Below are 15,703 nucleotides of genomic sequence, written 5' to 3' on the forward strand. Positions count from 1 at the left end.
TCTGGTAACCTAAGAATTAGTGTTTATTATAATTGCCAATAATTGACGCGAATCCTAAAGATAGATCTATGAGCTTTAACACGCTTCAGTCAAAGGGTTTGACTGCTTTAGTTCTTCGAGGTATTTATAGTATAGTAGCTGCGCGCTGTATACTGGGGGATATTCTATATGCATCTTGTTAAGGTCGGTTACCAGGTGTTTATCATATGAATGATTTTTATACACATAATTTGTGTATGCCATTTATAAAATAAAATCTTGTGGTCTATTATTATTATGAATTACTATGTAGGTTTAAACCTATAACTCACCAACATTTTTGTTGACTTTTTAAGCATGTTTATTCTCAGGTGATTATTAGAAAGCTTCCGCTGTTGCATGTTTACTCAACATCAAGATTTGGAGTCATCATGCTTTTCTTAATAAATAAACTTGCATTCGGGAATTGTATTTGTAATATATTGTTGGCAAGTATGTAATGGTGTGTGTAAAATACATGTATTTTGAGGAGGTTGTCTTTGATCGACAATCAAAACTTATGCTTTTAGACCTTTATTCAATAATAAAGGTTATGTTTATTTTAAAATGAATGCAAGCTTTGAAAACGTCTCATATAGAGGTCAAAACCTCGCAAAGAAACCAATTAATATGAAACGTTTATAATACATATGAACGGGGCATTTCAGTAAATAGATTCTTCTGGCGGTAGATGAAAAAGAAGAATGACAGATATGAAAGTTAGGAGTATATCAAGAATCAGAACTGGATGGAGCATATTAGCGAGTGCTATAAAGTATGAATTGAGGGAGAAAGAATAAAAGGTGTGAGTTGTGGAAATAAGGAAACGAAGGGGGTGGATATATAGTAAAATATCCGACAGAGAAATCAAAACAGATTATCGCATTTAATCAAAGCGGATCCTAACTTCCTTAATTACCGAAGAACCAAATCTTATTACGAAGATTTTCTCTAAATTCCTTGAATTCCGGAAATCAACCGTGACTATGTCATTGGTTAAAAAGAACGTGCATTTACTCATTTCATTCTTTTGTGATAACTTCACTCGTACTCTTCACAAAAATCAAATTGCTTTATCTATATTACTTGATGATAATAAAACTCTAAATTCCAACTCGTATACGTCATGAAAACATACTTATTGTCAGCCATGACTATCCCATTCAAATTTCGGGACGAAATTTCTTTAACGGGTAGGTACTGTGACAACCCGGAAATTTTCAACCAAATTTAAACTTTATCTTTATATTATTCTGACACGATAAGCAAAGTTTGTTAAGTTAAATCTCAAGAATTTTAAATTGTGTTCATACATTCATTATAACCTAGACCAAATTCCGATCATTCACAGACCGTTATATATAAATAAATATGTATATATATGTGTATATATATATTATTACTTGAGAATATTAATAAAGTATTAAACGTATAATACTTTACATGAACGTATTTGTTTCAATATGTTTATCGATGGAATTAGAAGATAATATCAAATGATTGATTTATCAGATACATTGTGATATGATTACGGGTCTATGTTATGAGGTCCACTGTGATTTAAGAAATCTATTCTTTTTGACAACATTCGGAAAATGGTAAAGTGATTTATAAGTAAGAACGTGGAGTGTAAATAACTTAGATGTTGGATATCGAAAAGTTAAGTAACTCGACATTTTTTATTAAAATAATTTCATACATTTATTTAACATTTGAACTTTATCGCATGCTTCAGCAACAGACTGTAATTTAAAAACTTGAAATCTATTATGAATATATATGATTCTACTTTTCTAAAACGTTTTATGATATAACGATTTCCATTATTTTAACCTTTAAACAAAATGATTCTTAAATATATTTAGTTTTGGAAAACAAAATTATCATATTTATTTGATTTAGTTTCAAACGTACAAAAATGTTTTCAGTTTAAAAAGAACATTATTATTAAAACATATATAACTTTTATAAATATCTAGAACCACTTTTGACAACTCATTACTTAACCAGTATGATAAAGATAACGATATTTATATTAAATATATATAACGATTTAAATTAATATTATATATATTTATACGCGTATTATACGTACATAGTTTTATACTTTTACTATACTTAAACTTTACCTTTACTTTATTTTTACTTTACTTTAACTTTAATAATTCACTTTAATAATTCATACTTTAATAATTCACTTTAATAATTCATACTTTAATAATTCACTTTAATAATTCATACTTTAATAATTCACTTTAATAATTCATACTTTAATAATTCACTTTAATAATTCAAAAATCTATTATAAATAGAATTCAATAGGTTTCATTATTTCATAGAAACTTGAAAATATTTTTCTCTAAACTCTCTCAATCGATTTACATATATATATTTACTCCGTATTGTTTCAAGATATTATTAGTATACATAAAATATTGCGACGGAGTGATGTCCGAGTGATTTCGAAATTGTTTTTCGAGCGGGATAGCGCTAAGGAAATTATGGGTTATAGCTATGAAGGTTATGGGTATGGTTTGGGAGTATTGCTCGTGAGTCAAACTAGTGTTTATCATCTCCGTTGCGTCTACGTACCTTTCCTGCAATATTGAATCTCAATATTGATACGTGAGTACTCATAATTTAACTTTTACATACTAATAGTGTATCCCTGACTAGTGCTCGAGTATATAGGATTATGCATGTTTGTACTTTTAATATTGCCTTTAGTTAGGTTATGTTAAATCCTGAATTAGTTATATATGCGACTGAGATAAGGTATAAGATATGCATGTCGTTGGAAAGCTAGCGAAAAATTAAGAACTTTTCATTTACATATCGAATGATTTCGATGAACGGATTTGAAGTTATAGTCCATCGAATTTTTGTATTATTATTAAAAATGATTATTATTATCGTCGTTATTATCGTCGTTCTAGTTTTATCTTATTATTATTATTATTATTATTATTATTATTATTATTATTATTATTATTATTATTATTATTATTATTATTATTATCATTATTAATATATATATATCATTATTTAAAAATGGTTATTGTTATTGTTATTATTATTATTACTATATTATCATTAAGATAATTATTAGTATTATCGTTAATAATATTATAGTAACTATCATTATTAATATTAGTGTAATTAAAACAAATATTTGTAACACCTAATTATTTTGATTACTATTATTATCATTATTATGAACACGATATAAAAGACGATTAAAAGCTATTAAACGAAATGATTAGGAAATAATGAGTAAGAGTATCATGATGAAATTAAAATATTATAAGATATTGATTTAGATAAAATTATGTTTCTTATTATTTTTATCATTACTATTATTATTAAAAGTATCGTTAGTATTAAAACTATCATTTTAACAAAAATTGTTATTTTAATAGAAATGTCATTATTACTATAAAATATCATTATTATTATTATTTTAAATAGAATTATTATTTTAAAGATAATATTAAAAATTATCGTAAATATTAAAGTTATCATAATTAGAATTATCGTTTTATCACAATGTCATCTTAGTAATTATAAATATTGATATTTTTATAATAATAATTATTATTACAAAATAATACAACTTTTACTTACTATCATTATAGATATTATTTAATCAAATAAATATGTAATACAAACATATTTTACTACGTGTAATAACTTACTTTAATAATACATATCATATTATCTTTATGATATTAAATGAACCCTATAAATTTTATTACTTAATATATATAAAAGTATATTTTATTATATAAATTTAATATAAAATTTTATTTATTAATAAATAAATTATATTAGTTACTCTAATAAATCTTTTAAAAATATTTAAAAATATAAAATGACGATATTTAAACTATATATTAATCATGTATAGATTTTTGGAAATTATTTTGAGTCAAATTTACTTTTGTTGACTTTTGCATACTAGTCTCGAGCATTAGGATTGTGGTACACTATGACTTGACCTAATTTGTTAGACAAATATTGACCAACACATAAATATATATAATTAATTTAGGTTCGTGAATCCGAGGCCAACCTTGCACTTGCTCAATGACGTTATATGTATTTTTACTACGAAATACAGTATGGTGAGTTTCATTGATCCCCTTTTACTCTTTACATTTTTGGGGCTGAGAATACATGCAAATGCTTTAGTAACTGTTTTACAATAATTATATGCGTGAGTTTCATTGATCCCCTTTTACTCTTTACATTTTTGGGGCTGAGAATACATGCAAATGCTTTAGTAACTGTTTTACAATAATTATATGCGTGAGTTTCATTTGCTCCCTTTTTAAATGCTTTTGCAATATATATTTTTGGGACTGAGAATACATGCGCTGCTTTATAAATGTTTGACGATATAGACACAAGTAATTGAAACTACATTCTATGGTTGAATTATCGAAATCGAATATGCCCCTTTTTATTAAAGTCTGGTAATCTAAGAATTAGGGAACATACACCCTAATTGACGCGAATCCTAAAGATAGATCTATTGGGCCTAGCAAACCCCATCCAAAGTACCGGATGCTTTAGTACTTCGAAATTTATATCATGTCCGAAGGAGGATCCCGGAATGATAGGGGATATTCTTATATGTATCTAGTTAATGTCGGTTACCAGGTGTTCACCATATGAATGATTATTTTTGTCTCTATGCATGGGACGTATATTTATGAGAACTGGAAATGAAATTCTTGTGGTCTATTAAAATGATGGAAATAAATGATTATGATAAACTAATGAACTCACCAACCTTTTGGTTGACACTTTAAAGCATGTTTATTCTCAGGTGTTAAAGAAATCTTCCGCTGTGCATTTGGTCATTTTAAGGATATTACTTGGAGTATTTCATAGCATATTTCGAAGAACGTTGCATTCGAGTCATTGAGTTCATCAAAGATTATTATTAAATCAATTTATAGTTGGATAGTGGATATTATGAAATGGTATGCATGCCTGTCAATTTTCGATGTAAAGAAAGATTATCTTTTAAAAACGAATGCAATGTTTGTAAAATGTATCATATAGAGGTCAAATACCTTGCAATGTAATCAACTATTGTGAATCGTTTATAATGTATATGAACGGGTCCTTTCACCGCTGACATTCCGGTTATTGATTTTAGCCTTTTACTTTCTTCATCTTCGTCTGAGCTCGAAAAGCTTAAATCGGCAGTTACAACTTGGGGCTGCTTTCAGGTCTATTTATTTTTCTTTTGTTTTTTTATTATTATTTTATTTATTTATATATTTCCCGTATTAACTAGTATGTGTTTGTTGTATTTCGACATCTTTTTTGAGTATGTCCAGAAAGGTAGAAGACTCATCGAAGCCTGCAAGATATGATGCCTACGTTCCAAGGATGGTGTTTCTAATAATGTGTATATTATGTGTTTATCTGTGCAGCACTTGAAGTTCTCGTTTCGGTTATGTACTATCCCCAAAATAAGATTGTGAACCTTATTTGTACGGCAATGTAATGATGTGTTTGTTCTCTTAAAATCTTGATTAGACTATTTTTAGTGGTGCCTTTGATGTGTCCATGTGATAGACTTTTTTTGAGGTGATAGTGATGACATGGAAAATGTGATAGGAAAAAGAGGAATAGTGGATAAGGAGGTGATGGTGTTGTGTCAAATTAGGATTGAAGGTCGAACGTAAAAGGTGGTTTAAAATGTTGGAAGTGGGCGTGAGGGAGTATGTGATGGGATCAAAATTTTGAGCGTGATGGAATGCCATCACGTCGCATTAGAGGCGTGATGGACTAAGAATTGCTTGATCACTATGCGATAAAATGAGTTTTAGTTTCAGCCTTTTGACTTCATCTTCGTATGAACTTGATGAACTCAAATCAGCATGTTTATGTTCATATCTGAAACCTTCTATCCATCTTTTTCCTTTTCATGTTTGTGTCTCTATATTCATTTAGCTAAAAGTGTCTGCTTCCTTACAGATTTCTTGAGATTTTTAAACTCCACACTATATCACTAGATCGATGCAATTGATTAACGTATGAATAAAGTGATTAATTCAATTTATAAAATTGGGTTGCCTTACTTAGTGACTTTGTTTTGTTGTTTTCATTTTTCTAATTTCAAATCACACATTCTTTTGTGTTGGATCAGGATCAAATGCAGGTACTAGAAGAAAACATAAATAGCCATTATGAAAGTGCATGCAAGGTGTTCGATGAAATTTCATAAAACATGCAATCTTATGGTATGACTGTTGTTTCACCTATAATTTAAATAAGAATTGTCAAGTTTAGCTGAATCATAATATATGAATGTATGAATGTGAATAATATATAAATTTGTTTGATATGTGATTGTTAATATCATATAAAGATTAGACCAATCTAGCCTATGATTCAGATAGTCATTGATATAATACTCTTCACTATTTAAAACATATTTAGAATCTATACTTTGGTAGAGAATGCATTTGCTAACAAGATGAACTTAGAGCTTGGATTTGGGTGTTTAGTACGGAGTATTTAATAAGGCCATGTTTCATGTCAATTTCTTGAGCAATTTCTGTTATGTATTTTTGTAGTAATTTTAATGGCAAATGGCCCGAAAAGGTAACCTATGTTACCCAATTTGACAATCAAGGTAACCCCCAATTTGCTTAAGTCAAAAAAGGATTCCGATTTTTAATTTTTCAAAGAAAAGGATTACGATTTCATTTTTAAAATTGAGGTAATCATCGTCAAATTCATAAACGATCGTTAGTAAAAAATACATAGTTGGTCCCTTAAGTTTCTTAAAAATTGCACCCATTATTCTCTTCATCATCTAATTCATCTTCATCACCATTCATCATAACTCCTAAGAAGGTATCAGTAACTTAATCACTCAATCACTAAACTATTCTTGGGTGCAAATTGAACCACCATAATACATAATGGATGCGTGTTGCGTACTTAGCTGTGCGTGATGCGTGTTTAACATCAAGTACAATTGTAGCAATTATACAGATATATCTCTTGTATACTTGTATACTTTCATCTAACAGTTCTTATTATATCATATATCATATGGCATGAAAGGATAAACCCTAGTTGAGAAATTAAAAGTCAGATGATGTCCCAGCGACGGTGGTTCTCCAGGAGCCGCCGATGGTGATGGCGGTGGAACTTTCACCTAACTGCTAGTAGCGACTCATGAATCCCCATCTTCACAATAAATTTCAAAAGAGATATATTTGTTTATTTTAGGATCAGATATATCATTTTATTTTAGGATGAAATGTGTTTGGTTTTTGACCTTGTTTCATTACTGTGCGTGGTTCCCAAATTTTATCTATTGATTTGGTGCACCGTGCATGGTATTTGAATAGCTGATGTCAAATATAGGCAGTACCACACACCAAGCATGGTGCGTGGTGCGTGTTTGCGAGAAAAATGGTTGTTTTACTGAATATCTCGGTAACGCGCATCACACATTGGCTTGACGCATCATGCGTGGTGTGTGATGCGTGAATAGAGGGTATTTTTTTCAATTTCGATTTTTTGAGGGCATATTGTCAAACACTTTGAAAAATGAGGGCATTTTCACTAATTTTCCATATAAAAAAATACTACATGATTATTTAGTATGAGTTAAAGAGCAAGATAAGTTAGTATAAAATCAAGATAAGTTAGTATAGGTTAAATGAGATGAATTATTGTGTAAATTATTGTCTAAATTATTGTTTACATTATTGTGTTATGTGTGATAGTATAATACGTTTTGCATGTATATGTATAATGGAAGTATTGATGAGTCAAATATAGGTGAATATGGTATTAAGTAAAATTTGGAAAGTAAGTACTCCGTATTTGTATGACTTTGAAAATCATGTAATCATGCAATAATTGTATTAATAAACAATAGAAAAATCAAGATTATGTTCCCGTCTGCAAATTGTTTGAAATATCAAAATATAGAAAAGATAATGTGATCCGATGGACTAGTAGGGGAGGGGGTCTCAGCAGTAATAATTGGCGGGAAGCTTTGGGGAGGGGGGGGGAGTGTAATAATTGCAATAATAATAAAAATCAAGTGGCGGGAATTTTTTTTTGATGGGGGTGGGGGGTGGTGGTTAATAATTGCAATAATAAAAAAAATCAAGTGGCGGGAAGCTTTTTTTGATTTTGGGGGGGGGGGGGACTAACAAATCAAGAAATGCCAATGAAGCAAGTTCTAAAAATAGCAGCGAACTGTAACAGTCTGCCGGAAAGATATATACGGAAACATCATGAAGAATACGGTCATGTTGATACTACTGATGCCACGTCATCTCCCACGACTGCAGCTGACATTCCGGTTATTGATTTTAGCCTTTTAATTTCTTCATCTTCCGAGCTCGAAAAGCTTAAGTCAGCAATTACAACTTGGGGATCCTTTCAGGTCTACTTCTTTTTTTTCTTTTTTAATTATTATTTATTTTATATATTTTCCATATTAACTATCCAGGATAGGCTAGGTGTTTACAAAGGTCAGAAACAGTCACGGAGTTAAACCTTCTGAGTAATAGTTATTTCAGTTAATTACAAACAAATGGTTGTCAAATGAAATTAGTTATTTGAATAGCAGCTTATGTCCTGAGCTTTGAGTGTTCCCATAATAAGCAAGTGATTAGCACTTGTGAGTGTCTTTACAAAAAAACTGCCATGCATGGTCACTAAATTTCTGTTTGTAAATATATACTGTATGTTCTTACTTGATTTAACTGTATGTATGTCAGGCGATAAACCACGGTATTGAAAGTTCGTTTTTGGACAAAGTGCGAGAAATGAACAAACTTTTCTTTAGTTTACCTACAGAGGAGAAGAATAAATGGTCCAGAGAAGAAAATGATTCCGAAGGTTATGGGAATGACACGGTACTTTCAGATCAACAAGTTCTTGACTGGACTGATAGGCTTTATCTTACTGTTTTTCCACAACACCTAAAACGGCTTCAATTTTGGCCTCACAATCCCACACAGTTTAGGTAAATTAACCCACTTTAGATCATCAACAAAAAGTTTATTTTTTTATTATTTTTTGAAAAGAGGTAGATAAAAACTAAGCCCGGCAAACGGGTTGGGTTGGGTCAAGACCCAAATGGGTTTGGGTCAAGACGGGTCATGGGTCGAACGGGTCTCAAAATTCAAACGGGTCGGGTCCAAACAGGTTGGGTCTGGTCGAGGCCCAGTTTTTCCTATAAGTTTTTCCCTTAAAAAAATTTATTTTAAAAAAAAAATTCATTTTCTATTACTTAAAAAAAAAAAGCGTTACTCAATTTTATTGTTTCTATTATTATTTTAACTTTTTTTTTCTTTCTAATTTTCTAAGTTTTGTTTAATTTTTATATTTCATCTTTTTTTAATTTTTTGTATAATGGATTGGAAATGGGTTTGAACGGGTCTAGATGGACCTTCTCTAACATATTGAAGGACTAAAGATATGGACCCATTCCCTTTGCTTTTTCGAGATCCAATGAACCTAAATGGTTCACTAAGTGGACCCAATATTTGGTGTATGGGTCTTGATTGCCATGTAAAATACAAAATGTTGCAATTATGATGTGACAGGGAAGTTATTGAAGAATATAGCTTTAAAGTAGCATCGGTTAATGAGTTTGTTCTTAAGGCCCTGGCAAGATCATTAAATTTGGATGAAAATTGTTTTTTGGACCAATATGGGACTAGTGGAAAGATTCAAGCAAGATTTTGTTACTACCCTCCTTGTCAATGGCCTGAAAAAGTGTTGGGACTCAAACCACATGCTGACGGTTCAGCCGTAACGGTTCTGTTGCAAGACAAAGAGGTTGAAGGCCTTGAGTTTTTGAAAGATGGTCAGTGGTTTGGATTTCCTATCATTCCTGATGCTTTAACCATAAATATTGGTGATCAAATTGAGGTAATTATTATATCCATTTAATTATCAAAGTTAGATCAGTGGATTGGTACTAATTAAAATTTGCAGGTAATGAGTAATGGGATCTTTAAAAGTCCAGTACACAGAGTGTCAGTGAACTCAAAAAGAGAGAGGATGACAGTGGGTATGTTTTGCATCCCTCAAACCGAAAAGGATATAGGACCCGTGGAAGGACTCATTACGGATGAAACACCGAGGTTATACAAGAACGTCACGTTTTCTCTCGACTTCTTTTTTGAGTATGTCCAGAAAGGTAGAAGACTCATCGAAGCCTGCAAGATATGATGACTACGTTCAGAAAACGGTGTTTCTAGTAATCTGTATATTATGTGTTTATCTGTGCAGCACTTGAAATTTTCATCTGTGTTATGTAGTATTTCCAATATAAGATTGTGAACTTTAGTTGTACGGTAATGTATGTATTGATCTGTTTGTTTTCTTAAAATCTTGATTTGACTATTTTTAGTGGTGCCTTTGACGTGTCAATGTGATGGACTTTTTTTGAGGTGATAGTGATGACATGGCAAATGTGATAGGAAGAAGAGGAATAATGGGGAAGGGGGTGATGGTGTTGTGTCAAATTAGGATTGAAGGTTGCGTAAAAGGCGGTTTAAAATGTTGGAATTTGGAAGTGGGCGTGAGGGAGAATGTGATGGGATCACAATTTGGACCAAGAATTGCTTGATCACTATTCGTTAAAATGAGTCTTAGTTTCAGCCTCTTGACTTCATCTTCGTCTGAATTTGATGAACCCGAATCAGCTATTTTCCTTGTTGCAAACCAAGGATGTGTTTGACATATAGCTTACATCATAAATTTAAGTTAATAGCATCAATCATTTAGGTGACAATTTTCATAGAACCTATAAAAAATAAACTGTAGAAAAATAAGCTAGTTGAACCGACTACACCACCCAGACAATATGATCAGAAACCTTGTTGTATTAGCATCTTTATGTTCATATCTGAAACCTTCTATCCATCTTTTTCCTTTTCATGTTTATGTTTCTCTATATTCATTTAGCCAAAAAGGTATGCTTCCTTACAGATCTCTTGAGACCTTTAAACTCCACACTATATCACTAGATTGATGCAATTGATTAACGTATGAATAAAGTGTTTAGTTCAATTTATAAAATTGGGTTGCCTTTCTTAGTGACTTCATTTTGTTGTTTTCATTTTTCTAATTTCAAATCACACATTCTTTTGTGTTGGATAAATGCAGGTACTAGAAGAAAACATAAATAGTCATTATGAAAGTGCATGCAAGTTGTTCGATGAAATGTCAAAAAGAAATGCAATCTTATGGTATGAATGTTGTTTCACCTATATTTTAAATAGGAATTGTCAAGTTTAGCTGAATCATAATATATGAATGTATGAATGTGAATAATTTATAAATTTGTTTGATATGTGATTGTTAATATCATATAAAGATTAGACCATTCTAGCCTATGATTCAGATAGTCTTTGATATAATACTCCTCGCTACTAAGGATCCAAAACATATTTAGAATCTCTATTTTGGTAGAGAATGCATTTGCTAACACGATGAACTTGAGCTTGGATTTGGATGTTTAGTATTTAATAAGGTCATGTTTCATGTCAATTTCTTGAGCAATTTATGTTTTGTATTTTTGTAGTAATTTTAATGTGGCAAAATGTGTTTTTCACAATGTATGGGTTCAAGGAAGTACATATTAGTGTTGTTTATGGTATGGATTACCTTATGGTTTACGATTATTTCAAGAGTGGAATTTATTAGCTTAATAGCCTCTTTCCTTCAATAATGTACACAGTACATGTATTATCATTTTTAATTCATTTATGAAAATTACATGTGAATGTAGAAACTGGGTATTTCTTTTATTCATCAGAGTTAACTTGGTTATTCTATTCATCATGATTGTATTTAACTAGTTATTGAACCCTCGCTTCGCGCCGGGGGTTCGATTTTTAATGTATTTTATTGCGTTTAGTAAAATTATTTTGTGGCTAACGATGATGTCGTTGAATCGCAACTCGAGTCGAACTAAAAGGTATAACCCGTGAGAGATTTAAATGTTATTTTAAATTAACAATATATGTGCAATCTCCGCATTTCGCTATGAAATTTTCGACTTTTAATAATTTAACGCAAAATCAACGTGTATGAAAAGTACCCCAAATATTTAGCGTTTTTTAAAAAAGCGTCCGTTTTACGTATAGCTAGTGACATTGTGTTCCTAAAATTATTTCGAGTTTAACGATGGTGTCGGAAAAATTTAACTCGTTGCGAGCGAGAAGATATGACCCGTTGAATATTTGGGTGGAGTTTATTTAAGATTTTTTATGAAAATGATTATTTGACACTTTACCCCCTGTTTGGGGGGGTTGATAATGCTAAAAACGAACATAATTTTCATAGCATTATTCCTCAAGAAAGACAAGCTTTTAGTTGCAATTGTTCTATTTACAAGAGATATTCGTTTAAATAATAAAAGGTGAAGACAAAAGACAGATTCGACGAATTGAAGACGCAAACGACCAAAAAGCTCAAAAGAACAAAAGACAATAAAAAAGGTTCCAATTATTGATAAGAAACGTCTCGAAATTACAAGAGTACAAGATTCAAAACGCAAAGTACAAAATATAAAATTGTACGCGAGGACGTTCGAAAATCCGGAACCGGGACCAGAGTCAACTCTTAACGCTCGACGCAACGGACTAAAAATTACAAGTTAACTATGTATATAAATATAATATAATATATAATTAATTATATTAATTATATATATATTATATATATATATTAAAAACCGTCGGCAGAGAAAACTCCAAGGACTGAGCTGTAATTTCTATCTCCGCGACTCGCGGAGTTTGGAGAGGCTTTTGCCGCGAGTCGCGGAGCCCCAAAAATCAACTCTGGCTATAAAGCCAACCGAATTCTGATCAAATTTCATCATCTTTTTCTTCCTCTTCATACGTAAAATTTATATTTATATTTATAATTTATATTTTAATTTTAATTATAATTCTAATAATAAGGGTATGTTAGCGAATGTTGTAAGGGTGTAAGTCGAAATTCTGTCCGTGTAACGCTACGCTATTTTTAATCATTGTAAGTTATGTTCAACCTTTTTACATTAATGTCTCGTAGCTAAGTTATTATTATGCTTATTTAAAACGAAGTAATCATGATGTTGGGCTAATTACTAAAATTGGGTAATTGGGCTTTGTACCATAATTGGGGTTTGGACAAAAGAACGACACTTGTGGAAATTAGACTATGGGCTATTAATGGGCTTTATATTTGTTTAACTAAATGAAAGTTTGTTAATGTTAATATAAAGAATTACAATTGGGCGTCCCTATAAATTACCATATACACTCGATCGGACACGATGGGCGGGGTATTTATATGTACGAATAATCGTTCATTTAACCGGACACGGGAATGGATTAATAGCCACTAGAATAATTAAAACAGGGGTGAAATTACATTCAAGGGTAATTGGTGTAATTGTTAACAAAGTAGTAAAACCTTGGTTTACACGCAGTCGATAACCTGGTGTATTCATTAAATAAAGTATTAAAACCTTGTTATAATTCGAATCCCCAATTAGTTGGAATATTTAACTTCGGGTATAATAATAATTTGACGAGGACACTCGCACTTTATATTTATGACTGATGGACTGTTATGGACAAAAACCAGACGGACATATTGAATAATCCAGGACAAAGGACAATTAACCCATGGGCATAAAACTAAAATCAACACGTCAAATATCATGATTACGGAAGTTTAAATAAGCATAATTCTTTTATTTCATATTTTATTTCCTTTACTTTATATTTAATTGCACTTCTAATTATCGCACTTTTATTTATTATTATTTAATCGCACTTTTAATTATCGTACTTTTTAATTATCGCAATTTTATTTTATCGCATTTTTATTGACAATTTCATTATCGTTATTTACTTTACGCTTTAAATTACGTCTTTTATTTATTTAATATTTTACATTAGGTTTTAACTGCGACTAAAGTCTTAAAATCGACAAACCGGTCATTAAACGGTAAAAACCCCCCTTTATAATAATAATAATATTACTTATATATATATTTGTATTTTTATAAAAGTAAACTAATATAGCGTTGAGCTTTGTTTAAAGATTTCCCTGTGGAACGAACCGGACTTACTAAAAACTACACTACTGTACGATTAGGTACACTGCCTATAAGTGTTGTAGCAAGGTTTAAGTATATCCATTCTATAAATAAATAAATATCTTGTGTAAAATTGTATCGTATTTAATAGTGTTTTCTGCTAAAATTTAATAGTATTTTATACCCCTCTGCTTTGACATCAAGTATTTTTGGCGCCGCTGCCGGGGAACTGTCTTAAAAGCCGGAAGCGCAACGCTAATAATAAGAAAAGAAAAAAAAGATTTTTTAGTTTACTTTTATTAAAATTCGCTTTTGTAAAAATACGTTTTAATTATTCAAAAATATAAAAAAGAAAAAACAAAAATATAAGCATTTTTAAGATTTTGTTAAATATTTAAGTTTTATAAGTTTCTTTATTTCTATTTTAGTTTATAAAAATATAAGTTTTATTTTAAAATCTTTTATTTATTTAAAAAACAGAAAACATAAAATAAAAAAAAATAAAAAAAAGAAAAACGCGTAAAAAATTGAAAGCTGTCAACAGAATTTCTGAACCCCGCGACTCGCGGGGTTTTCTTCTTTAATTGCCGCGACTCGCGGAGATTGTCTGACACGCGAACAGATGCCCTAATTCAGCATTTATTACGGGATTTAATTAATTATTATTATTATTTAACCCTTATTATTATTATTATTATTATTATTATTTTTAGTTTTATTTTTACTTTTACTTTTTATTATATATTTAGTTTAAATAAGTTTAATTAATTTGTAAAATTAATAGTTTAATTAAATAAATAATATAAAAATAATATTTTTATAAAAATTGTACTTTTTACAACTTTTTGTATATTTTTATATTTTGTCCCTTTTTAATCGTTGTAGCGTAATATTTATATTTTTCGCTCATATTTAATTTTAAACTTAGTTTTTGCTATAGTTATTTTTACTCCTATATTTTTAGGCTTTGCCGTAGAATTCCTTAAGTGCTTTTTCTTTAGACTAAGATTTAGGTGCTTTAGAATTTTGCGACGCCTTTTTAAGTTTTAGTTTTTTTTTTTTAAGTTATTTCCATTTGGGATTTAGTTTTTCCTTGTAAGCTTTAATATTTTTAGACACCTTTTACTATGTACCAATTATCATTCCAATTAATAATTTTAATTTGCGATTATAATTTTAAGTTAGTTATAGTAATAAGGTTAGGTTAGTTAAGTATTTTTAAGTTTTTATAAGTTTCTTTTATTTTTCCGTCACCTTTTATTTTTCAACCATTTTTTCTTTTTCGACCTTTTGCGACGAACTCTTTTTCTTTCTTATTTCTCGCTATTCTAGTTTTAGGACTTAGAATTTTTTCTACTTCTTATCTAAATTTCTTAAAATTACGAAAATTTATTTTGAGTGGTTAAATTAATAGACATCAAAATTTTCTGGTTCGTAGTAATAGTTGGATTTGTACGTGGACCGGGTTATTGGAGCCAAACAGTCCTCAATTATATTGAGACCAAACGAATCCTGTCCCTCTGCTGCATCTTTTGGCTATTCGAAACGTGGGCAAAATCAGAAAAGTCTATTGATTGGATAACT

The 15,703-nt window shown here is 30.1% G+C and overlaps 1 protein-coding gene across 1 annotated transcript; it reads left to right on the forward strand.

Annotated features, from left to right (window-relative positions):
• The first annotated feature begins 8,227 nt into the window (after positions 1-8,227).
• LOC139853709 (protein LATERAL BRANCHING OXIDOREDUCTASE 1-like) lies at positions 8,228-10,251 on the forward strand. Its single transcript, XM_071843076.1, has 4 exons — positions 8,228-8,452; positions 8,790-9,037; positions 9,621-9,948; positions 10,015-10,251. Exons 1-4 carry the CDS (start codon positions 8,228-8,230, stop codon positions 10,249-10,251), a joined length of 1,038 nt encoding a protein of 345 aa, XP_071699177.1.
• Positions 10,252-15,703: the final 5,452 nt, after the last annotated feature.

The sequence above is a fragment of the Rutidosis leptorrhynchoides genome, chromosome 6 (assembly GCF_046630445.1).
Source record: "Rutidosis leptorrhynchoides isolate AG116_Rl617_1_P2 chromosome 6, CSIRO_AGI_Rlap_v1, whole genome shotgun sequence".
Taxonomy (NCBI): domain Eukaryota; kingdom Viridiplantae; phylum Streptophyta; class Magnoliopsida; order Asterales; family Asteraceae; genus Rutidosis; species Rutidosis leptorrhynchoides.